We start from the raw sequence: 26212 nt of genomic DNA on the forward strand, positions 1-26212 counted from the left end.
GGTAACTCTTATCAGTGATAATCTGACTTTGCCCTTGAAAATAAAACTCAATTTGACACTGATTTACTTTCTGTGCCCTATAACATGGCCATGGTGTTGGCCAAACACCAATCAGCTGCCTTCTTTTCCGAAACAAATCATCCATTCTATGTCTGGAGAAGTCGTCTAACAAGTGCAAGGTCTCCTCTTGATTAATCAGTTCAGTATAATTCTCCCTCTTATTATTCTAAGCAGTGTGTAAACAACTGCTGCTTTGACAAGGCTCTGCCATGCACAATGGAGGGTATCGGCACAGTCCAAACCGCTGCCAGAATGAAGTGTTTGTTACAGAGCGATTGTAAGGAGAACAAGGGAGCAAGAGAGTGATTGAGCAGAGGAGCGACTACTCAACAGATAGACAAACAGATAAACATACAAATGGCCAGTTACAGTGGGCATTATAAGTCGACACACCCCTGCGGAGATGCCAGGTTTTTGCAATACATATTAAAAAAAAAAATCAAGATATTGTCATTTTTAAATGTATGCACCACCATCTTATACCTGTGAATACAGCTGTGTTCAGAGTGAACCAATCTCATTCAAACTCATGTTAAGTGAGAGTCATCTTACACTTGACGCGATTTCAAGTGCCCCTGGTTAACTCCAAAGAAAGTTTGGTTAGATCAGACTGTAACACATTTCCCCACATGCTTGGGAGATTTTGATATGGTCTCATATGAGTCAGAGTTAGAGCAAAACCCTCAGGCCATTGCTAGAAAGCAAAAAAAAACCAACAAAAAAAAGTCAAGAAAAGTCTGCGAGAACATCTGAACGTATTTACTTAATCAGAGGCACGTTAAAGGGTGGCAGGCGTGCTAACTCCAGCGTGACATAAGTTTGAATGTAAACAAGGCCAAAGTTTTACAAATAAGAGTGTGTGCACACTTTTGCAACCATTATCTCAGTTGTTTATTATTACTTTTACTTTTTTTTTTAGCTGAGTCATTACAAGTTACAATTCAAATTTGTGCTTACATTAAAGCTTGAAAAATATATGAAACGGTTAAACTGGGGCTATTTTCTTTCCACAATTGCAAAAACATTTGAACACAGGTGTGTAGACTTTTCATGTCCCTTAAATTGTGGTCTTGTTCCAGCCATCGCAATTGTGTTCTTTCTTTCTGTGGTACTGTTAAGGCTGACAAAGGCCGAGCAACTCATCTGCTGGTAAAGGTCCTGTGAGTACACAAGTTGATGCTTAACTTTATCGTACATCTTATATTTTAAAAATCAGCGCACACAGTGGTGAGATTTATTGATAAGATATATCAAGATGGTAATATTTAGTTATTGTTGGGACAAAATATTTCTTCTAAATATCCAATACATTCACAAACAACAACTTTCTGACTACTGTTTACATGCAGTATCTATCTTCTGCCTCAATGACATGCACATAGTCATACTGTCAGTGGCGTTACCACGCATGATGATTAATGACTAAATGCTAAGGTGTGTTTTCACATGCTCCATATATAAGGCATACACAGCCCTAATTTGATACTTATTCTATGAAATAGTCATTTTAGAGGAAAATGGATGTGGATAGACACAGACAGTTCCATATATCATTCTAATTATTCCTTAATAAACCTCTGTATGAGCCAAAGCGTGGCTTCTAAGTATCTACTGCCACCTAGAGCTTACAGGGGAAAAGGCAACGCCTCTCAGAGCCTGGAACAAAATCAATGAGCATTTAAATAAGAATGAACCCCGCTAAGTGCAGCAGATTAATCAAACGCAGAAGGAATATTTTAAAAAAGGAAGGAGGATTAAAGCAAGAAATTTAAGAATACAAAATGGTATGTGTTCGCTGTCATTTTTCACCCCTAGATTACAGTACATTGAATGAGGAGAGCTTACAGTAAATACTGTAAGTAGCATTTAACTCAGAATCACTGTGGAGGACATTGGAGAGGTTAGAAAATATAACGGCTGCTAAAGCTCTAAATCTTCCCTGCAAAATGTCAGTGCTATGCTAACAACTGCTGTTCAGATTTACAGCTGGAGGAATACAAACCTTTAACCTCACAGAGGATTCACCGCACAGACCAAAGAATGTTTGATTCACATGGCCACAAATGTTAGAGAGAGACTATTTATTCTGTATGGGAAGTTAACTCGTACACAACAGTTGCATTTCATTTGCGGTGCATGTTTGTATGTGTTGGAGGCGGAGGAGAATAAAACATCTATGTGTGGGTTTCTGTGTGTATACGTGAGTATTGTGGCATCTGTTTACACTTGCCATTGCAGATTAGTCCACACAAACAGGGCACGTACATTTGCACTCAAAAGTAAAGGAAGTCTGGATTATGTTGGCTCGGAGGGATAGACAGTGAAACCAAACTCATCTTGAAGCAATCGGGTGTAGCGCACAAAAAGAGAGGAAACATGCAGGAAGGGAGGGAGGGGTTGAAGTATCACAGCCTTCGGGGAAGCAATCCAGCTGCAGTCCATCGGTCTGTTGTCGTTATGCCAATTCACACACAACCGCACAGACACACTCACACTGAGACACAAACACCCCATGCCACGCTTGACCTAACTAACCATGCCCGCCTCATTAGTTGCCGATCACTCTGCACAACCCTTCTCGAGCAGCAGGGGGGATAGAAAATGGGAAGGAATGGATGGCGAGATGTAATCACAACCATCAATAATCATGCTTGCCTGCACTGCAGCGTGTACTGGCATCTCTTGGGTTCCAGTGACGATAATGAGGCTGGACCTCAATCTATTTGTCTTTTGTGGAGGTTCGTGGACACCTTGCAAAAATGATAGATGATAGCTTATTTTGTGTTTATTCACGGCATGCATACTGTTTTGCGAACCCCCTTGAAAAATAAGGAGAGATAAACTTAACCGCCGACCGTTTTGCACATCTGTGCTGGCCCTAGATTTCATTCATATGACTGAATTTTTAGATGGCTTACAGGTGATGATTCTTATGAGTGACAATCTGACAATTAACATTGAGTGCGTCCTCAATTTTCCAACAGCTTTCAAACTGGTATACGCTACCACACAGTTGAGTTAATGTAAACGACGGCATGGCGAGTGAGGATTGAAGCCTGAATTGGATGACGGGGTACAATGCGTCTATATTGACATATATTGACAATAAAGTTGTATCCAATCCAATCCAATCCAATCCAATATTGAGAGATAAGGTACGTAAGTGTGTGTGCCCGTGGGTTGCAATTAAATAAGTTTAATGAAATGTTTCCGTTATGCAAGGCATGCTGTCTGGGCACCTTTAATGGAAGTGTCCCGTTTGGGTGAGGGACTGTTGTGTCCACAAATGTGACCAATTTCTTCATCACATAATTAATCTTTGTACAGTTGTGGTGTGGAAGAGTTTTTTTGTGATCCGCTATAACAGACATTGTGAGCCAGGTGATCTCTGTGTCCTTGCCTGCAAAAATGGGAATGAGCAGGAGTCATTATGCACAAACATGAACGTGTTAACCACTATACGTGCTCTATAAATACTGTTGACTTGACTTGACTTATACTACCAAGTTACAAAAACGCCTGTCTCTCTCCCTTTTCTCCGTATCTCTCGCTCTCCAATTGTTGACCTTAATTGAAGAGCCATTACTCTTGCCTGTAATTGTTTTCCCTGTGAAGAAATGTAGCTGGTATGCATTTGTCATATATAGTCTTGAGGCAGTTTACATATTTTATTTGGATATTTGGCATCTTCACCTTTCTGAGGCAAAACTCTCAAAACATGAGACCTCCAAAAATTGCTGCTCTTGGTCTGTCTTTAATAAGAGCATGTGAGAGGAAGACATGTTCATTTTCAATCACCGGCCTCCTACAAATTCTCAGAAAATGACATGATTTTTAGCACCAATGCAACGGAAAGGGCTAATTTAATTTGACACATTCTTATATTTGATACTATCGAGCACTCAGGTATCCGATTGGCTTTGAGTTTATACAGATTGGAGTTCCATCCATTTCCTGTCTGCAAGTATGCATGTCCAACAACCAACGTGGACATTTGAAGGAGTAAAAGAGGATGTCGTGTCAGAATGGCGCACTGGGCAGCAAACAGGCGTGGTGTGGTTAATTCACAATGACACCAACAGTGAAACCTGAGCGGTTACATCTACTAATTAAGAACAAACTTGGAGAGATGAGATCGTGTTTCAATTCCTGACACGACTCTGACCATTTTGGAAGTAAAGAAAAGTTGCAAATTAGATATCGCGAAATGGTTTGAAATAGATTTACTTAACCTCAAACTGCAGCAAAGTAATGTTTCAATAAATTAGATTCAAGCTTGAGGGCTTGCCAAAGGGCACAGTTTTCAGAAATCCTGTCCTTGCTGCGTTTCACGTCCCGATTGAATAACAAGTGCACATCAACAGGCTACAGATGTAATAAAGTTATTTTCAGACTTGACAACCTGCGCAGAGAGCATTTAAGAAAGACTCTTGATTCCAACAACTGTCCCCTGAATAATCATGTTGAGTTTTGGCAATAACTGACGGTTGCTGTAAATGTTGCATGAAAGAGGCAGTAGGTGTATGCGTGAAGGATGTTAATTGATGAACGTTATAGAGAGCTGCTCGTCGCACAGGGGGGATCATTACTACTGGAGTGGAACAACCGCAATCATGGCTCTGTACCATGTGTCACACGCACTCAACATGCGCACACACACACATGCACACACAGTCACACTGAAACAGAAGTTGCACTCCTCCTCTCTGTCCTTTGTCACGTGATACAGGTGCAGAATCGCAAAGCACAATAAGCCAGGTAACAAAATGAAGAATCCCAAACATAGACTGCAAATATCAGTCCTTCGACCATTTCAAAGTAGAAAGAGCCATGCAGAAAAGCAAATTATAATATCTAAAAATTAAATAAGACAGTTAAACTTCAAAGAATTAAAAAATGAATGTTTAATATTACATCACAAAATATGTTGGGCCATAAACCAGCCATGTTTTTAACTACTAGCTAATGGTTATTGTATGGCAGGTCTCTAAAGGGAAAGACATTGTGTGCTGATTTTTACAATCACTCATAAAAAAACCTGATGTAGAATTGCAAGATTACTCTTTCTGTGTCACATTTTTACATGAAAATTAAAGGAATAAATTGTCAGATTTTTACTTCCATTCTTGCAATATTATGACTTGTAATTTTGACTTTATTGTCTTTATTCTTCATATTTGTTTTATCCGGTGTGGCTATAGTCTGCTACTACTATACTTGGTACAATCATGTACTGCATCTCAATTGTCCTTTTAGGCAGCGTGATGGCAACAACCTGGCAAAACTCTCCGGAGCATTCGTCCCTTTAGTCCATTTTGGGGGAGCAGGGAATGGAATAAGGGAGATGGTGGGGGAGTTGCTCAGTCTGGTTTTAGGATTTAGGTCAGGCTTTAACTGACTGGGTGACATGACAATGGTCAGCCGCAAATCCTGGAGTGGACTCTAAATTGAAGCCCACTCTGCAATGAGTGACACTTGAGAGATTGACGTTGAATTAAGGGCGTGTTTCGTGCTATCCTGACCTATATATTGCTTGTGTGTGTGTGTACATTCCATGCCCATACTGTAGTCCTCTACTTACGTTTTATGTGGGTGTAAGTGAGTGTGTGCATGCATGTAATTAAGTCTCGGGCCTGCTTAAACAGTCCTTTGAATGTACAATAACATATGTATATTAGAGCTGTCAGTTTTGCGCGTTTTTACTGGCATTAATTTAAATGAATTTTAACGGGATTAAATTTTTTCTAGCGAGATTAACGAGGCACACATCACAGCGGATGTTACGTTGCTCTATAAATAAACCAGAAACAAAACAACAAGCGCCCAGCACAGGTCCACGCACATTTGTTTTGCCAGCCACGGCAGCGCGAGACACAGAAAACGGATACTTAAAGAGTTTATGAATGGAAAGTTTACTTTTAAAAAGTTGCCAGATTGTTCCACTGACAAGACCAAAGTTACCTGTATGTTTTCCAGTTGTAAACTGAGCTATCATCATAGCACGTCGAGTCTGAAATACCACTTAATGGCCAAGCACACAGCTGATGTGAGTACTCCGCTCCCTCGTCTAAGACAGACAGCTATGGATCATTTCAAAGTGAAGAAAATTGATAACACGACAGGCATTCTGTTGAGTTCGATGTATGCCACTGACGCGATTGTTACTTGTTTGGAACTATTTTGTGTGGAAGGTTAGCGTGTTCCGTGTCGATATAAATAATGGGGTGGCGCTTCTCTGTGTTTGTCTGACAGCGACGGTGCGCTGAGACACGTCGACAGTTCAGCGGTGCAGTGGTAGCGACCATACTGAAAATAAAACGTCTCCAGTATTGTCATCGAACCAAGTGTAGTAATCCGAAATGATGTCTACACAAAACCGTAGAGAGACTTGCGCGCAAGAAGGACCAACAGAATCAACATAGCCTGACTGCTGTTTTTCAAAGCAAACTTGAGAAAAACGAAGTATGCAACCATGGCTTAAATCCACTATAGGCTGAGTACTAGTTTACCTTAGGTGTGCACTTTATAATGTTATATTGCTCTGTTTTGATTCCATAAAAAAGAGCTGTTAAAGCAGCTGTTGTGTGACAAAATATTTTTTTCACTCTTGTTGATGGACAGTAATATTGTGTGAGAGATTGTGTGAATTACTGCGCCAAGTGAAAAATGTTCATGTAAAATTGAAAATCGAAATTATTTCAGTAAATATTTGCATTTTGCACATAGAAAACGGATTCATGATTCCATGTTGATGAGAGCATTAAAAGAGAAAAATAGGACAAAAAATAGAAAAGGATATTCAGAAACGATCAAAAATGCGCGAGTAATCGCGATTAATTTTTAGTTCATGTGAGTTAATTCTGACAGTTGCGTTTTTAATTAGATTAAATATTTTAATTGTTGACAGTTCTAATAGATAGATAGATAGATAGATAGATAGATAGATAGATAGATAGATAGATAGATAGATAGATAGATAGATAGATAGATAGATAGATAGATAGATACACATATACACACACGTATATATGGAGAGAGAGAGAGACAGACAGACACACACACACACACACACACACACACACACATTCACGCACACACATTAGAGGCCATGTGGGTGTGTCTCACCGTTTCTGTGCACCAGGAACAAGAGTGTACAAGAAAATCAGTGTGTGTTTATGCGTTCTGTCAGAGTGAGGTACCGTTGCCCTCTCTCCTGCTGGATGGAACAGTGCTTCACTTCAGTAGCTGCTGTTAGCAACTGGACAGATGAGACTCTGCAGACTGTAGCACTTATTTCTGAACCACACATATCAAATACCACTTTTAATCGAAGAGTGGCAACTCTATATTGCTATCTGTCCATCCATTGACGATAGTGCTTGACCTTATTTGGGTTGTGAGTAAACTAGACGAACTTTGAGGGTGGGTACTCATTGGTAGCCAGTCAATCTTGGGGTTTAAAACCACTTCATCAACTCATCAACAAGGAACTCATTTAAACATGAGGAAAATCTGATTTGCATTTAAATAGCAATGTAAAGATATTTATTTCAAAACTGTTCTACATGCCAATGAAACTGTACCTCCAGAAGCCAAGGTTTGAGTTTACGGTCCAGGATTATGTCAAAGCCCAGGACCTCAAAGCAGACACTGTCGCTCCCTGGTGGCTGACCAGGCCTGCACATGCGGTACGCATGCAGCACGTGGGGCTCCGCCACTATTAATGTCTTTACAACCAGTTCCTGTCATGAGATACAAAAAGAGAAACGACACCATCACACATGAGGTTAGTAGAACAAAAAAAAAAATCCAAATTGAAAAAGGAAAAAATTCTTGACCCCATAAAACATTAATACAACAAACAGTTCGGCCATCACAAGTAGTGCACTTTTTGATATTTAAAGCTACAGAAAGAAAGCAGGGAACAATCTACAAGAATGTTTGAGTTTGGACATGTACTGTACTAGTTTTTGTTGGTTTGTACTCCCCCCCCCCCCCAAACCCCCCCCTGCCTCCAACAAAGCTTTCGCTCCCGAGTCAAGTCCCATGCAGTGTTGCTGGCCCATACACTGCTCAGAAATCACTAACTGTTGGTCGCAAGAGGGGGATGCAATGTTCTGGCCTTGGACTGATAAGGCAAAAGCCCCACCGTCTGTCCCTCACATAGGTCCGTGCAACTGTCCAATCCACAGGCTGCCCGGTACAGACACCTGCTCCCACTATGCCAGCTTTGATGCCAGAAGAGTGTGTGGGTGTGGGCGTTTTTGTCTCAGCCACTGAACAATTCACAACTCAGAGCGCATGTTTTGTGGAGTTGTTTTATATGTTTCTCACTAGCATACTTTGTCTAAGCGCAGTCAAATTCACTCGTACTTTCAGAGCATCATTACACTTCTTGATATATCATACAAAGACTTGCAATTGAGTTGAAAGGCACATTTTAAAAAACATAGTAGCTGTACTATAATGGCCTCTGGCTTTCTTGTTGTGCTCCTTGCAGGAAAAGAGTCCAAACAGCCCAGCACCTGGTCTATATGCATCAAAGTGGTAAGCACAATGATGAAAAGCGAAGGATGGTGGGCAGAGAGCAATAGCAAAGTGCAGCTTCAGATAAAATAGCATGGAAAAAAGGATGAGAGGGCAAGAGAGGTGGAGGACATCTGGCTGAGTCAGTGGGTGACACTTTGGTGTGTCACCAATGGATGGGAAGATACAGCACAAAGGTCCAGAAGACAAAAAGAAAAAAATATATTTTCTCTTTGCTTACTACAGGACTACACAAGAAAAAATATAACAACTTGCTTGGTCCTAAATCTTTTCCACTAAGGTGACAGTTTTACAACTGTGGTCAATAGAAGTCAGAGTGTGTGTGTGTGTGTGTGTGTGTATGTGTGTGTGTGTGTGGGGTGGGGGTTTACAACCAAAAATGTGTGTTTGGGGGGGCAAAGTAGAGGTGTTTAGATGAGCTGGGAACAGTGCCAGAGTGGCGAGCTCACCCTGCAGGAATGATGTTTTGACCGTCTCCTTCCAGTCAGTTAAACAAAATTCTAAAGCTGACCGAATATCTGTCAAAACACATCTTGTCAAACCTTTGCTGGTCCACTTTTTGTGATCCAGGCAGGATGGGTACTGTATACGTGAGTGTGTGCTTCCAGATGTCGGTGAGCATGTGCTGTTTGCATTTGCTACACGTCTGATGTGAATGTGTAGTGGTCAAACCACGTACAGAGACGTCACCCCAGAATTTGGCCACGTCGTAATCATTGGTGCGCAGGAACTCTGTGAACCAGCTGATGGATCTTTTGCTGCCTTTGTCCACCGTCTCATCCCGTTCAAAATTCTCATTGTGTTTGTTGACTGAGTAGTTGGTAAGATGCATGTAGAGCTGACTCTGAGGAGACAAAGTTGGGTGAGAAGGATGACATATTTTGTTTAGTAAAACTGTACAGTCCTATTAATAATGATGAAAAAAACAGAAGCCCTCAGCAGATGGTATTTTACGCCCATCAAGTCCCTTTTAATCAGTTTAATGCTTTATACATAAGGAAAGCTCATAATCTCAAATATAGTATGGATGCTACATTTTTTATTGATTGGGGGAAGTCTGCTATTATTAGTCATTTGTGATTGATGATGAATTATCCCAGAAGGCAGAATACTCTAAAAATTACAAACCTGAGATGAGCATATGAGATTCATTTACCAATTCGATTAGCATCAAGAATCATGATGATGTGGAAACTGATGTCTAGCAACTTTATGTAACGCTGTCATTACTTTCAAAGGCGTAACACACTTCACTGCTAAGCAGAAGGCCAACAAATTCAGGGCCAAACAGGTTTATAGCCTAAATGCACAAGAAAATAAAACATAAAATTTTGATTGTTGGTTCCGACCATAAGATAATGCCAAATAAAGTGCAAAGTTTGTCAGTTCACAATTTTGAATAACAACTGATTGAATATTAATAATATAAACAGTGATGAGCCGGTTACCAGGCGAAGTTAGCGTGTCAAACACCCCTTTACCCTATGAATTGATCAAGGAAATTTGTTCAAAAGCCCATCCCTTATACACACTAATATATAATGTAATCTTCTCTTTTGGATCCTCCCATCAGGGGTCACAAAAGTGAATCACGTTTCTAACTTGATTGACTAACCTGATTTCTGGCTCAGTTGCCTTTCCTGACGTAACTCTCCCAATTATCCAGCACTGGAGATATCCAGTAGCTGGGTGTGGGGAGACTGTCTGTGAACCAACCCACCTACTGGCTGCACGAAAGACAGCAACGTGCACCGCCACACTGACTGATGCCTCATAATTCTGACATATAATACAGACAATCCCCCCCCCACTCTAGCATTAAGATCAGTGCCGCTGTATATTTCTCTACGTGCATTTATTGATGCTGACAAAACAGCAGAGTAAATTGGCATCTGTGAGTCAGTTCAAGCGTCCTGCGAAGGAGCTTCTCTCCTGTAGCAGGGGCATTGGCCTCCTGCAGCTGCCGCAAAGAAACAAATAGTATGGCTCTAGACCTGTTGTGTATGAGAAGTACACTGAGAGAACTGCTGATGGGAGTTAATGCCATATTCAGTGTAAACAAAACTGAATCAAATAAGAATGATAAGAGCTACAGTGCCCCATAGTTCCCATAGATGCATCCCTGAGTGGTTGCCTATTAGTGGCCTTGTTGCACCCCTCTCTTTATAATGCCCCCACGTCCTTAGCTACAAGGGAATAACACTGTGACCGCAGGCCACTCTACCTCCTGATGGCTGTCTGGCAGCCACTCTCTGTGGAATTGAACATCCATCTCCATGGCACGCTTGATTCTATCATGTGTCACGGACTTGGTAAGACAATACGCATTGTGTTGATCTACATTGGGATTAATAGAAGTATGTGGGTGTGTTTGTATCTGTGCACAACTCAATAGACGAAGCTGGTGCATGCAGAACATTAAGGCGGATAGCTCCATAGTACAAGAAACATGCACGACACTCAGCTGTGTGCATACATTACTGTATAGACTTTCACATCCTACGAGAGTGTGTAGGCGTGTGTGTCATAAGTATTGTTTGCCCCCATACTAGTAATATGTTGTTTGACTGGGTTTGATTGCAGCGAGTTACACATACGTTTAGCTCTAAAGAGTGTGTGGCAAATCTAGATGGTAGAGGTATGTTCTTCTGCATTGTATTATATTTGTCCGTCGCATGTACCGTCAGTTTAAATCCAATATATAACTATTGATCTTCTAGCTAACGTTAAAATTTACGGTGGAACCTCTTCAAAAGTCACTCAAGGCACCAAGGGTTGAACACATTTGAATTCACGTAAAAGCATCTGTAAAAATAAGAGCACCACATGAAATTTCTGCGCTTTGAGCACACAAACCAGTAGTGTCGAAGTCCATTTGTGGTCAGCAGCTTGTTTTAGTTGGCTGGCAGCATATTATACAAATGTACAATTCTAGAAAATTCAAACCAGCCCACATCAGAAGTTATAAAGGAGAATTAAAGCCGCACCAACAACAGAACTTTCAAATTACAAAATATCACATGGATCACAGAATTGTCCACAAGTGTCTCTTTTGCATTTTATTTGGCTTTATTATGCCATCATAGAAGGGCAGTGAGGAGAAAATGATAAAGACCAAGGAAAGAAAATGGGCAAGTAATGTAAGTAGTAAAGTGGTACGTGTGTCTAAATATCCCTGATGGGCAGTGCAACTATTGCTATTTAAAAAAAAATGTTCACAGTTGTGAACTTATTCTTACCCTTGATTGACCGTTAATTTCACCCCCAAAGCTGTATTTTTATGTCATTTCAGACTCCACACATTCAGTCCCAGGTACTTATTTATATTCATCTTTTTTCCCAACATTTGTGGTAAAAAAGCGTGTTTAAATGACTCTCACTGAACGAGTTAAGAACATGAAACTGTCAAGACGTTTACAGTTAATACGGCTACTAAACAAAATTTATCAGAGTTTTGTTTTGTAATTAGACTAAAGTGGAAGTCAACCAGAGTCGCAGAGTGGACAGTAGTTGACTTTGGAGGGTTTTTTGTGTGTACTTTCAATGCGTGTATTGGTGTGTGGGCAAATGACTCACCAGGTTGGCCTCACTGGGTGCATGGTACTTCTCTGTGCCCATACGGACCAGGCCGTCGTTGTAGAGGAAAATGCGAAGTGGATCACAGGAAGTAACAAGGATGTAGATTCGCAGGTCAAATTTGTAGCCCTCCATTAGGAAAGGTTTGTCCAAGTACTCCTGAACAATAAAGTGCTCCTGGGAAGGCAGCTTCTCACAGTTACGGATAAGTGAGATCCTAGATAGACAGAAGCCTTTATTAATCCTCTGGGAGGGAAATTGGAGTGTCGTCAGCAGAATAATAAAATATGGCATAGTAACGACAAAAAGATAATTAGAAAAATGATAGATGATGGCATAGAAGCGACTATGAACACCGACTTATGACATTGGCAGTGTCTTGTATGGATAAAACTGGAGCTAAACTGTATACTGTACACATTTTACAGTTTTCTTGGAGGGTGTTCATTTAAAATTGCTAATGGTTATAGGCATATATCTCAGATGCAACATTTAGCTATGTCAGTATTTTAAAATTTAGCCCCTAGATTAACATTAGCGGGCGGCCCGGTAGTCCAGTGGTTAGCACGTCGGCTTCACAGTGCAGAGGTACCGGGTTCGATTCCAGCTCCGGCCTCCCTGTGTGGAGTTTGCATGTTCTCCCCGGGCCTGTGTGGGTTTTCTCCGGGTGCTCCGGGTTCCTCCCACATTCCAAAAACATGCGTGGCAGGCTGATTGAACACTCTAAATTGTCCCTAGGTGTGAGTGTGAGTGCGTATGTTTGTTCATTTCTGTGTGCCCTGCGATTGGCTGGCAACCGATTCAGGGTGTCCCCTGCCTACTGCCCAAAGACAGCTGGGATAGGCTCCAGCACCCCCCGCGACCCTAGTGAGGATCAAGCGGCTCGGAAGATGAATGAATGAATGAATTAACATTACCATTCTCATGATATTTAAACAAATTAATAAAATCTGTTACAAGGAAGACTGTAAAGGTTTATTTTCTTAGTGTGCTTGAGTTTGTGTATTTTCATTAAAGTTGCCAAGGTGTAAAAAGATTGGAAACGTGGTGCCCTGGTGGTATTCATATGACCTTCTACTGCTGCAGGACCTGCCATAGAAACAGGTTTTAAATAAGTGCCCGTGGCGTGATTTATGGGAAGTTTAACAGTGATGACTTATTTAGCACAGCAGCTCACTGAGCCTTCCAAAATCTATTTTACTCTGTTGATTACGTGGCCCTTTAAAGAAAAGTCAACGTTCAAAAAGCACACAGGTATAACATCAATACTGGTTTTGTGTGAGCATCTGGAGAACATTGTAATTGTCTGAGGAACGCCTCATCAAAGAACATCGCTGGTCGATGAGGTCAATATGAGCAGGCATTGGGCTTCATTTCTACATTACATTCCTTCTAATTCAATTTCCTTTGGTCTCATGTCAATGGCACTCAGGCTTAGTACACAGACGTGGACCGAGTTGCGTTTGTATGCATGCATTCATGCAGGTGAGTGTGCACGCAATTTGCGGGGCAATGTGTGTATGTGTGTGTGTGTGTGTGTGTGTGTCTGTTCATGTGTATGTATGTGAGCTGGTGGTTTGAGGGATCGCTGTTAACTCGTTCACTCCCAAAGACGTTTTTATACGTCTTTTCAAACTTGGTTTAGAATTGTCTGGAACTGAATTAGTTAAACACCCTCCAACCACCAGATGTAGACTCAGAGCCACTGACCTACATCACCATCACTCATAGAAGTCGACTGAGATTATCTTGGTTGCATGCACAGCTTTGAAGCTTCCATCATGTTTTGTTTTTATTTTGGTCACATTGATTCGCTGCTTCACTGAATGAAAATCAACAAGTGAAGTGAGAGAGTCCAGGTTTCAAGTCATTTTAAACTAGTCATGTCTTCTCTTTCAGGTTAGACAGCAAAGTAATGTTTTTACTGTACACTTATCAATCACACCACATTAGTGTTCGCTCCAACTCAGGCTGCTGCGTTAAAGAGCAGCGCTTTATCTGCCCACTTATCGGCACTCTTGAGCAGACCCAAACAGGGACAAGTTGATGGAAGCCTGACCAATAATGTGAGTGGCCTTAAATGGCAGACAGCAGCTGATTGATGAGGAGAGGGTTAACAGTGTTAGTTAGTCGAAGAGGAGTAGCTCAGGAGAAGACGACATGATTGATGAGCCTGGGTGTCACATAATCATAGCCCACTCTCCCTTGCCTATTTAATTTGGCACCAGAGGGGATCTCTCCTTTTTAAGCGTCGCACAGACTTTGATTTTGTTGCCTTTATAACTTCACACACACCAACAATACCTTCATTTAGTGGGCCGACCGCAAAATAAATTACGGGGGTAGGTCTAACTTAATTTCCTGCTGCGGCATAACATGCAAAAAAATAGAGGGAACTCTAATCTTGTCAGCCTTGTGCTGTTGAGATGTTGAGCTCAGCTCAGCATCTTTCATATTCCAAATCTATTGCAGTAATTCAGTCTTAGCTCCATTTTATTCTTTAATAAATAACAGCTTAGTGCAACACCGGGCTATAAGTAATGCTCGCGTTATACCAGAAATGACAAATTAAAAGAGAATTATAGGGAGAGTTAAGCACACTGTGCTCTTCAGACTTCAGTATCCCCGTCTATTGGTCCTAATGATGAATACTGAAGTACCGTACTGTAAAATACATCTGCCATACAACTGCGAACAAAAAATGTTTAGGGAAATCTTAGTTTTTATCCCAAGAAACAACTCTGGATATAAACTGGATTGTTCACTTGAATCAAAGTTACTACTCTGTATGCCAGTGGTTTTTAATCTCGGGTCATTGAACCCCTGCGTGTCTACAAACCACATCTTGGGAATACACAAAATAATTTGCAATAATAATTTATTGAAGAAAACATGCATACCTACATACAAGGGCCTTTAATTTGATACGTCGGGTGCTCAAATTCCTTTCTATTAAACAGCTTGTGAAATTAAGGTTGAAACGTTCCAAAAATGTATAATTCCCAAAGCATTTCGGGGTACACATGGTAATTGTGTTTATTTTGCATCAAGATTTTGAGGGCGCCCTTGGAAAACATGTCTCCCGTCTAAGGGGTTAGTCAATCCAAAGTTTTAAGAAACTCTTTAGTGACAAATAATTATAAAAGGCAGAAATAAGAAAAAAATGTTTCAAAAACACTTTCCTGTAACTTTTTTGATGACTAAACCAAATCAGGTTTCTTGAAAGTTCACAGTCTAGTGACAATGTCAAGAAAGTTCCTGGCATTTCTAATGCTGTATCGTTTTAACATAGGTGGCTAGAAATAAAATGGCATTTTGGAATAATAGACCACAGTGCACACATTTCAAGACATCTGGATTCGGTTCTCTGAATACTTTCAGAATAGTAAAAAAAAAAAAAAACTACCATGGAAGTTTGACATTTTCTATCCTTTAACCCCTGGGATTTCACATATGAAAAATGCATTTACTTCTGCAGTCAGCCCATCTTATAATAAGAGATGTTTCCCCATATCCTTGTCCTTTTTCCAGTCTGCCTGGTGTGCGCTGATGGTACCTCATAAAGGAATCCAATATTCATATGCGCATGCCTTCAGGGGAGGAGGTACCGTCGGTGCCAGGGACGAGTGTGTGTGTTAACTGTAAAGGTGTGTGTGTGTGTGTGTGTGTGCGTGTGATCTAGCAATTCTGATTTATAGTGATTGTGAACATGGAGGACAAAGAGGCCAACAAAGAGATTTAGCACACCCTCTCAGCCCACACAATCAATCTGAGCTCCGCCATTACGCTATTTCCATGCCAGGGTCAAACACCCCGTCTGAGACTTGTTTTCTTGCACTTGTGCTTTATTTGCTTCCCTTTCACCTTTCTCTCTCAGTCATGCGGCTCCTGTCTATCTTGTCATTAAATCGTCCTTTTTGCTGCCTGAAGGTATCCCAATCTGTGTTGTTTTTCGATTGTTCTGGAAAACTTGTTTTTGCCTCTAACCTACCCGTGACCCATGGCTCCATTGGCTGGTTTGAGAATAAATGTCTTCTGCTTGCGTTTCCGTCGCATCTCCTTGACGTAATTTTGGAACTGCGTATACTCAGCAGGGAAGATCCACGTTTTGGGTACAAAGCTGTATTCTTGGGATTGGCACTTGATCATTCTGGAGAGACAAAAATTAGTGGTGCCAGATTACAGCGGAAGCTTGAAAGTCGAATGCCTCTAATGAAGAAAATCGCAAGATTAAACATCTAGTGACACTTCATAAAACTGTAAATAAAATCTGGTGCAACATAAACTGTAACGTGGTAAACTATACATCACTCATCGCGACAGGTACGATACAGCTGTATCAGTCATAAAGCAACAATAATATTAAAAGAAAATAACAATTTATACCTGAAACTCACTCAAAGACATCAAAGTTAATTGAGTGAGTACACATTTTGTATCAAAATTTTCAATTGAAACTTGAATCTGAATTAAATGTAACTTTACTTTTTACTTTTACATGTATGAAAGAAATTTAAAACCCGGTGACATGCTTTAAAAAAGTAGCAACCATAAATTTAGTACTTCAAACCCTTTACTCTTGTTTGTATATAATGTTCAAATGTTAGTAAAAGATTGCCCAGAAACATTTCAGGATGACCATAGTTTAAACCCGAAGATCAACTTTTTTCCTTGCATTACTTCCTAATTGCACAAAGTGAACGAATTCAGAGGTCAACCAGCTTCTCTGAACCTGTTGTGTTCGCTCTTAGTTCCATTGTACTGCATTTTTTTATTTGCACTTTTATTATTTTTAGGATCTTGATTTCGATGTACAACACGCACTTGAGAGAAACTTACTTTGACATGTTTCTTGCTAAGCAGTCTTTGCGGCAAATTTCACCCATACCTGGAAAATGATTAATTCTCTGCATAGGAACAGACAGACATAATTACATTGTTAAGGCCATTACACTACTCAATTCCACCCCACCCCTTTCGGAAAACGAGCACATTAGAGGCAGCAACCCGAAGTGAGCTTACAATGTTCTGACATTTATGCCCAATTATGAACTTAAAACAAAAAGGTGACGCTGAGACCTTTCGCAACCCTTATTTAGTTTACAATGTTTTTTCCCAACTTTAAAGGTTGGGGAGGGAAGAGGCAAGAAAAAAAAGATCAATCTCGGCTCTGAAGGGCCGAGGTAATTGGTTCTGCATCGTAAGCTCCTGCAGTGACAGCTGAATGTATTGCTTTAAATGTGCCAAAAGTGGGGGTGGTGGGTAAAAGAAAATCTTTGGGTTTTGTGTATTCTTTGACCAAATGAGCCTGAACAGGGGTGTTAATTAGGCTTGTATGAACTTAAACTTGACAGCAAACTCCCACAGTACATTGCTGGAAGGGGGGAGGGGGGAAATGAAAGAAAAAGTCTAAAAAGGATATGTGATTATCATCCCAATGAGACAGATGTAATTAGGCATTGTGAAGAAATTGCGCAATTACGCCAATTCTGCAGGACACCACAGTTTGTGAGAGGAAATCAAAACCAATTATATAGGGATTTTTTTTTTCAACTTAGAAATAATCATATGACACACCACAGCAATAAACGGCATAACTGATTACAATGTACAATATATTCTATGGGATGCATCATCTGCATTCACTGAAAAATGTTTTTGTTAAATTTACACAATTTTATTGCATCGTAGTTACACGACATAAAATCATCCGGATCCAGATGCATTTTTTTGAAGTAGAGTATACATCTACTTAAAAAGTATCTGGATCCAGATGATTTGATTTTGTGCAGCCGCTTGCCGAAATAAAAATGTGTCAATTCAACGCACTGTTTTTTTCAGTGTGTATACGAAGCAATATATTTTACCCAAAAGAAACTTTGCTGCTGATGGTATTAAGAAACTGGCTTGATTGAAACTGGAGACCTTCTTTTATATTCCTATATAATCCTCATTGCTAATCTGCAATGATTTTCTGTACAATTCAAAATGAAATATAATATTCTGTTGGGAATTTATAGGCCGCTCCAGGACCTCCAAGAACGAATTAAAATGGTTCTGTGTCAACCAAGAAGAATTACAATACAAGGAATAAGGCGGAAAAATCATTTAGGATCTTAATGCTCTTAGATTGGAAATTTTAATACCACACCTTTGCTTTTTCTAAATGATTAACTTCTAGGTTGTTTTTATTTTTTGTTTCCTCAAAGGAATATTGGTGGAAAATCCTCCCTCTACTGCAAGTAATTGTAACACTTCATGATGTGTATGTTGGTTGTTCTGCATTGTATGATGGGTCTTACATTGTTCTGTTTGCACGACAACTTTCTCGAACAATAAAATCAATTTTTTTTTCTTGTAACACCTTCAGCCCACTGCCGATGCGGCCCCCAAGGTGTGCTGACTTGACAAGATAGCCATGCAGAGTACCTGATAATTCCTGAGCTCTGCAATTTTCTCATGCTGTACAGCGGAGTCGTTCCAGATGAGATTGGCGGTCTCGTCCTCATCACGTGTTTTCAAAAAATCCATCTCATTGATGACTATGCGAACTGGTGGGAAAAGACTGACATTAAAATGGAGTAGAGCAGGCAAAGAAGGTATTTATTCATTCATTTATTCATTTTCAACACCACTTGTCCTGAACAGAGTCGCGGGCAAAACAGAAAAAAAGTTTTTCACTAAATTTCTATTCTAAGAATACTTTAGGGTTTATTTAATAATGACATGAATACCTCCTGAAAAATGTGCACGTGTAAATAAGACACACATCACAAAATCATTTCACTAAAACGATCTCCCGCATGCTGATTCAAAAGATCAAAACTTTTCAGCAATATTGACTAGTCTAAATGGTTGCAGATCAAATGTCAGCCATGGCTCCAAAAGAATGTATATATTAATTTTACTTAATGCATTCAAATCCCACGAGAACACCTACAGTATGAGAGATTGGTGTCGAGCCCATTTGGACATTAATCCAGCAACTATTCATTATTCAGTGAGTAATGAAAGATTCAGATGCCCAAACAAAATAGCATCTTAATTCATTTCTCGAAACCCAACACAAACCTGATGCCGGCTTGCCTAATGTTGCATGATATCACTTGAATGGGAGAAAAAGCGGTTGCGTTGTAACTCATCAATCTGTTCACGCTGGTGGATGTTAACTGTGTTTTGATAACTTGAGGATTTACATTGCAGCAGGGCTGTGTTGACAGTTACCATTAAATTACATGAGACCCGAGTCCTAATCAATTTTGTCTCAGCCACCTCACTGAACACATGCCCTGAGAACCACAGTATACACAACCACTCCTTTGCAGGTATAAGGAAAGCTACAACTATCTTTGATTTTTCACCTGTTCCATTCCCAAACATAGCCAGAAAAGGAGACAGAATATATGGCCCATCTGTTAAGCTTTTAGTGCTACTTTTCCCTGGACATATTGCATAGCTCTCTCCTTAACAGGGCCAATGAGGATCTGATCACAGGAAGCGAAATGATTCACAGCTTGATTTCCATCTACATGCTGGATTCTGTCCGGCCCTGGTTTCTCTTGCACTGCTGCTGACTCCTTAGTTTCAAAGGTTGTAGTTCACCCCTGAGAGCTTTGACGCCACACAATACAGCCAACACGGTAGGAGTGCTTACTGTGCTGTTTTAGCCTGTCTCAAAAACACTGACTGCCACATTCGGTTACCTCAGTTAAAAAAAAAAAAAAAATTGCAGGGATTGCCTCCACACAAGTAGTTTCACCATGGTGAAACTCATTTAGCTTTAATTGAAGATGTTAAATGTCACCATTTTGGCAGGCTAAAACGCAATGGGACATTTTGACTCCAGCTTTCAAGCTTTCACAGTTTTTATTACCTTGGTTTCCTTGGTAAATATGTTCATTTGTGGAAATTAGAATTCTTCTCATGAACTTATGAAACATTACTGAATTTACAGTAAGTATATGACTGAAAAAATGGTCTCCTCAGCCCTGGTTTTGTGCCAGATCACAATCGAGCGCAAAATGCAGTCTCACAGTGCGCATGGCTTGAGTTTTCTTGTTTCGATATTTTCCTAGGCTACACAAATGCGCTTAAACACGTGAACTGCAAGAGCTCCCCTTGCGGATGATATAGTTGGCCGTGCATTATATATGGGCAATTGGAGACCGCCTTGCACCTATGACCTTGTGTCCGAACCCCAAACCAAAACTTGACTTGCTCTGGCATGACATGGAAATGAAGTTGCGCCCATTTTTACGATGAGCACATGGGTGTTTTTCTACCAAAATAGGCCCCCGCTCGCTTTCCAATATCCTGGGATGCTTTTTGATGTACCGTTTTAATGACTCTAAATTTTTTTAACATTTTATTGTATTGAGTGTTTTTATGTTACTTATTATTTTAACTATCTTTGGGGTTATTCTATATCATCTGATTTTTACCTTATGTATAGCATCCACCAATACCCGGGGTTGTTTTTTAAGTGCTCTAAAAATAAAGTTGAGCTGCTTCAGTTGTGCCTAAAAACAAACACAAATTCTGCTACTTCGAAGCTCATTCTGTTAGAAATCAGTATAACTCCATACCAATTTCGTATTTGGTGCCAGCAACATTGGCACTGATGATGCCCTTCTTCTTTTTGGTGTGCACCTTCCTCTTGCCATAGCCCTGGTAGGAGCCCACAGATGGCAAGTTCACGGGGGATGCGCCTCGATCCTCTAGAGGTAGCGACAGGACACATCAGAACAAGCCGACTTGATGTTGTCACAGCTTGCACAGAAAAGTGGGAAGGGTGCCTCATTTCTAGAGGGAATTCTAGTGCGGTCTAACGTCTAGTATGTGTGTTGCACGATGGGGAGGAGGAAGATTTTTTCACAGAACAGTAGGACTGGGAATGGTTAGATGAGTGTGAAATCTTTTGAATCAAAATTAAATGCATATCTTTTATGTGGCTTTGGTTGAATGTATCAGAGAACAGCAGTTGTATGTGTGCATGTTTCGGTGCAAAAATCTGTCGGTCTGTAGGATTCAACTCACCTCCATCATTGGGAGGCGAGGGCATCTCCGGTGCTGGAGATATGAGGGGGGATACCAAGCTTTCTGCCAAACAAGGCAGGCAGGCCCCTCAGGGTACTCACTGTACCCTCCGAGGACACTCTCACACCAGATAGTTGTCACGGTGCTGGGCTGCGTAGAAAGTATGGTTGAGAACCAGTCCGCGGATCATCTGAGCATCTTCGAGGTGCCTTCCAGCAGGATGAAAGCAGCACCGGTTTGAGTGGGAATTGTAGGAAGGTAGAAGTGATGGGGAAGACTAATGGAGGGGGTAGTGGGAATGGTGAAAGAATAGGGGGAGGCACTTCGAAATCTACACATAGGCCCAGCTGATTTACAGCCCTATGTGGAAAAGACATAACGGGTGTGCGCACAAAGATGGATAGGAATGCATGTAGGAAAGAAGGGGGGAAAAGTATATTATACAGCTGCGGTACAAGTGGATGAACTGTTAAGGATTGCCACAGTACAGAGAATATTCATTTGAAGTTAAAGAGCAGCAACATTTCACAGCCTCTCAAAAGATGTATCCAGAAATGGAGAAAGTTCAGCACGGAAGTCACTCTCCCTATTTGTGGTTCAAGCATAGTGTGCAATCCTCACAGAGGTGAAAAAAAATCCTCATGTCAGATGCACATTTCCAGTTAATATGTTGATAAATCTGTGAAATAAGAATGGATGTCGTAGGATGCCACTGAGAAAGCCACTGCTGTCCAAAAAATATTGCGACAGATTTTAAGTTTGCAATAAAGCGAGTGGATGTTCCACGGCGCTACTGTCAAAGAAATGTTTGGACAGTTAAAACCTAAGTTGAGTTGTCTGGAGCGAACAGAAAATATGTGTCGGGAAAAGACAGCACACCACGATCAAAACCCACCTGTGAAGTACTGTGGAGGCCCCATTGTGGTTTTGAACTGCTTTTCTACCTCAGGCTCTGGATGCACTGCTGTCATTGATGGAAAAATGAACAGGAAAAACAGAACAAAACAAAAAAACATGTTTTTGTGTGATATTGAAGAAAAATGTAATCACATTTGATTACCGCTATGTGCAGAAATCTAGATAATCCCCAATAGTTCACATCCTTTTTATCTGATGACTGTATATTTCCATTTTCTGAAGTCTCTTCGTTAATTTCCATTTTATTTTCATAGTCCCTTTTATTGCCATATAGGTTTATCAATTCATTCGAGTATATTTTCGAATATGTTCATATAGCAGCTTTAATTCTAATTCATTTGGTTTTCATGAAAACTATGATCAAATCTTCAATCTATTACCGTGGAAATAAAGCCATCTGAAGCTGTGTGACGACTACTCGACTAAATGGTATTTTGTAAAGCCCTCATGCAAATTTGTGTCTTCATGCTTGTGCCAGTTGGATTTCACTGTATGGCTGAGAGGTCATCTCATTCAAGCAGATGGCACTTTCACAGTAGTTTGTAAAATGGACACTTCAGGCAATGAACAATGTGAGGAATTAACACCAGTCAGCATGCCAAATTCTGTTATTCTTTGGCTATGGCCTACGAGTGGGCTGACAAGCCATTCTTTTTTTCCCTCAGTTATCAACCATTGTTGAGATGTTCTCTCACTTAATTATTCCGCTGGCTCAGAAAACATTGTGACTTGTGCTCATCCTCTCTGTCCGAATGATCCCATTTCCAAAGACACGCACACACAGGGTCCCAAACTGTCCGCAGGTGCCAACCGGAATAAACTTGTATATAATTTTTATGTAGTGTTTCACAGTGGTTAATTGATAATAATAATAATAATAATAATAATACATCGGGTTGAGTGAACGCTGGCGCGTTTTGGCTGCCGCTGCTCAACCCGTATTGTTTTGTGTTTTTTGTTATTATAAAGTGTCCTTGGGTGTCTTGAAAGGCGCTTATAATGTGTAAAATGGGTTATGTCAAAAGGTAAACGCATACAAACTATAAAATGAAGCAAAGCGGTTCAGTTTAATATGATGCTTTTAAAGTATTGTTTTGTTTTGTTTTGTTTTTTATCAGAGCACAATTGCCAATGGCTGTTGAATTTGAAGTTCACGATTATTCATAACATTGATTCTCAAGCAAAAATGTCACAACCCTTGTCTTCCTTAATGATTCAGATGAAATGATAAACGGAATAAGAAAACACACAACGCATTCCTGCTCACAAAGGCCTTACAACATGAATGAATGTCATGACTAGATAATCTTTATGTTTAGATAACTATACCACGAAATCAATCGAATCATGTATGATAATGTGAATCACTAAGTTTGTTGTGCAATGGCTGAATTATACACAAGCCCGATCAATTTTCTGAACAAATTTGAACATAGTCATCAAATTATAAGAAATGAGCTCAGAGGTTTAACATAGCACAGAACAGATGAGCTCCTTTTACAAAAAAATATTGTCCTTATTCTGAGTTTCATACAGAGACCAACAGTGCTCTCTAGTGGTTCGAATGCTCCTATTGCAACTGTTTTCCTGTCCACATCCAAACAATTCTAATCCATTTACACACATTAAAGAATATGCACACATACTCACACACTGCCCCCATTGATTCAACGAGCACTCACGAGACAAATTAAAATGGGGAAAATATCAAAGTGCATTATTCCATCACTCAGTAGAGTTTTATGTTTTTCTCTTGGTCTTTTTGACCGAGTTGGGCATCGATTCCGGGGAAGACAGAGGCTGAAATGAGTTTAGCAGAGGGCGAAACAACAACAGTCCGAGTGATGAAGTGATGCAAGCTGTGCTGTTGACAAGAACACCCGCCCACCTCCCAACACTATCCTGTACTGTCAGCAGGGGAGGAACATTGACTCAAGAGAACAACCGGACCTTGGTGCCACATAAACCCCCTTAGGAACCGGCCTAATGTGACTGCCACGTGATACAACAAAGACCTAAAGAATCAAACATAAATCACACACTTCTCTTCTGGTCTTCTGCGAAAAAGCACAAAATTGCCATACTTGGAGTGCAACGGCATCATATTATTGATTCTTTCTTTTCAGAATATTATATACAATGCTGGAGGGTCTTAACTGGGGCTGCACATATTTCTGATGGCGTTGAAGCGCCCCCACCTAACCCCCGTGTGGCACCATCGCTGGCTGAATGCTCAGTTGAGGTTATCGCGACTGTACTGATCTGCGCACTCATATTTTGATCACTGTTACTAGTTTGTGAGTTCGTTAGCTAGCTAGCTAGTTACCACAGTTACACAAAATGTCCACCAAAGTTTGTAGAGGGGTCGCACAAGAGTCTGCGCAGAATGCATTCAATTGAGATCATGGTCGAGGTCTTCCACCTTTTCTTCTGTTGGTGTCAACCCGCAAGATCCAGCAGATGGTGCTGAAGTGAAAGGAAGTGTGTTGTGTACGACAGTTACCACACCTGCTATAAACAGACGTGCTTTTTAAAATAATTCTCTAAATTTTTCACGTCACATAATGTGTCAGTGGTTGTTGATCTACACTTGCTTTTGACTGTTGACCAATCCAAAGTACCTCATACCCAAAGTCAGCTTGATAGCCTCCAACTCACTCATGAACCTTATGAGGGCCAGTGTTACAGGAAATGGATGGATGGATGAGAGATAACACAGTTGATAGGCCTTTGAACTCTGTCGCGTCCCAAAGCAAATTCGGGTTTGATGCCACGCTCACAGAACCAACGTATCACTCTGACAGAGCACAGGCCACATTCCAGCAACCAGCCCACACTTCATATTTATAATTTCCCCCAGGCTGAGTCTTCATACACCAAAAATCAGTGTTCAACTTCCTGTGCAGAGACTGTTTGCATCAGCATGGATTTATTGAATGTGCATGGATCTATTTTGGGGGAGAAGTTATTTATGGGTAACTTCCTAACTATACATGATATTGATAAGCACTCCACCAAGGTCCATTTTGTTGAGAAATCACCGACCGATGTCATAAACTGTAATCTAAACATCCATATTATCAACAGTTTATAAAACTTTAAAACTTTATTAAGCTTTAAAAATCTGCCACCAGTTTGCATTATTTGTAAAATTCATTCAGTGATATGCAGGCTCACGATCTGTCATATCAATTCAAGTCTCATTTGCGGATGTAATTCACATGGGAACTATTAAAATGTACCAAATCAAATGGGAAAATATGATAATCAGGCGATTTGTTGTGCTTGTGTCGGAGTATGGTGTATTATATTAATTTAGATGCAAAAGAAATGGTGAATCTAAAAAAAAAAACCTTGCCTCGTTTTAGCTCCAGGATAATATTTTGGAGCCCCCACAATCTGCTTTAACAAGTGACAAGTGACACTTAGCTTTGTGTTATTCTGATAACATTCCCTGAAATTCCCTGTTTCACTGGATCTGTGTGTGTGTGTGTGTGTGTGTGTGTGTGTGTGTGTGTGTGTGTGTGTGTGTGTGCGTGTGTGTGCGTGTGTGTGTGTGTGTGTGTGTGTGTGTGTGCGTGTGTGTGTGTGTGTGTAGTGAATAGCTATTGAAAAGGTACTGGTAGAGAATTGACTAAAACATATAAAGGCCATGCAATTTGCAATTTGCCTACATATTTCATGTGAAATATGACTCTAAAGACATAGTAAACCTCACTAAAGGATTAACTCGGAGCATGTTTTGATTATTTTTCTGAGGTTTTCTCCAGTACTTATTCCAAAAGAAGAGCCAGCAACAACAAGGAGTGTTAAGACTGTTCCAATACTTTTGTCTAGCATCACCAGAAACGTTGTTACAAAGGGCTTACAAAGTATCATTACCGATTTTACTAATTAAAGTAAAGGTTTTACATTGGCCGCAGTTTGATTATGGAGCAAATTATTTTATTTTCATTATTTTCTTTTTTTTCATCCAAACTAATCAGAGTTCAACCATCAAGCATGGAACAGATTTAACATCTTAATTAAAACTTTTAATTTTATTGCACATTCTTGATTGAGACAATGCAAAGAA

General features: G+C 40.3%; 1 protein-coding gene across 14 annotated transcripts in view; it reads right to left on the bottom strand.

Annotated features, from left to right (window-relative positions):
- Positions 1–26212, bottom strand: part of ttll7 (tubulin tyrosine ligase-like family, member 7) — a 63731-nt gene that overhangs the window by 35403 nt on the left and 2116 nt on the right. For 7 of the 14 annotated variants that reach the window (XM_052074521.1, XM_052074518.1, XM_052074523.1 and 4 more), the window contains exons 2-10: positions 22115–22183; positions 21220–21579; positions 20769–20900; positions 18613–18734; positions 17023–17090; positions 16175–16333; positions 12184–12400; positions 9287–9451; positions 7644–7802 (exon numbers count right to left, since the gene is read on the bottom strand). In XM_052074521.1, the coding sequence (XP_051930481.1) occupies positions 7644–7802; positions 9287–9451; positions 12184–12400; positions 16175–16333; positions 17023–17090; positions 18613–18734; positions 20769–20900; positions 21220–21244 (1047 nt within the window). In that variant the 5' untranslated portion in view covers positions 21245–21579; positions 22115–22183. Of the gene's footprint in view, positions 1–7643; positions 7803–9286; positions 9452–12183; positions 12401–16174; positions 16334–17022; positions 17091–18612; positions 18735–20768; positions 20901–21219; positions 21580–22114; positions 22184–26212 lie in introns of those variants that run through there. The other 7 variants (XM_052074517.1, XM_052074516.1, XM_052074512.1 and 4 more) reach the window with 7 other exon arrangements.

This window comes from Hippocampus zosterae, chromosome 8 (assembly GCF_025434085.1).
Source record: "Hippocampus zosterae strain Florida chromosome 8, ASM2543408v3, whole genome shotgun sequence".
Classification (NCBI taxonomy): Eukaryota; Metazoa; Chordata; class Actinopteri; order Syngnathiformes; family Syngnathidae; genus Hippocampus; species Hippocampus zosterae.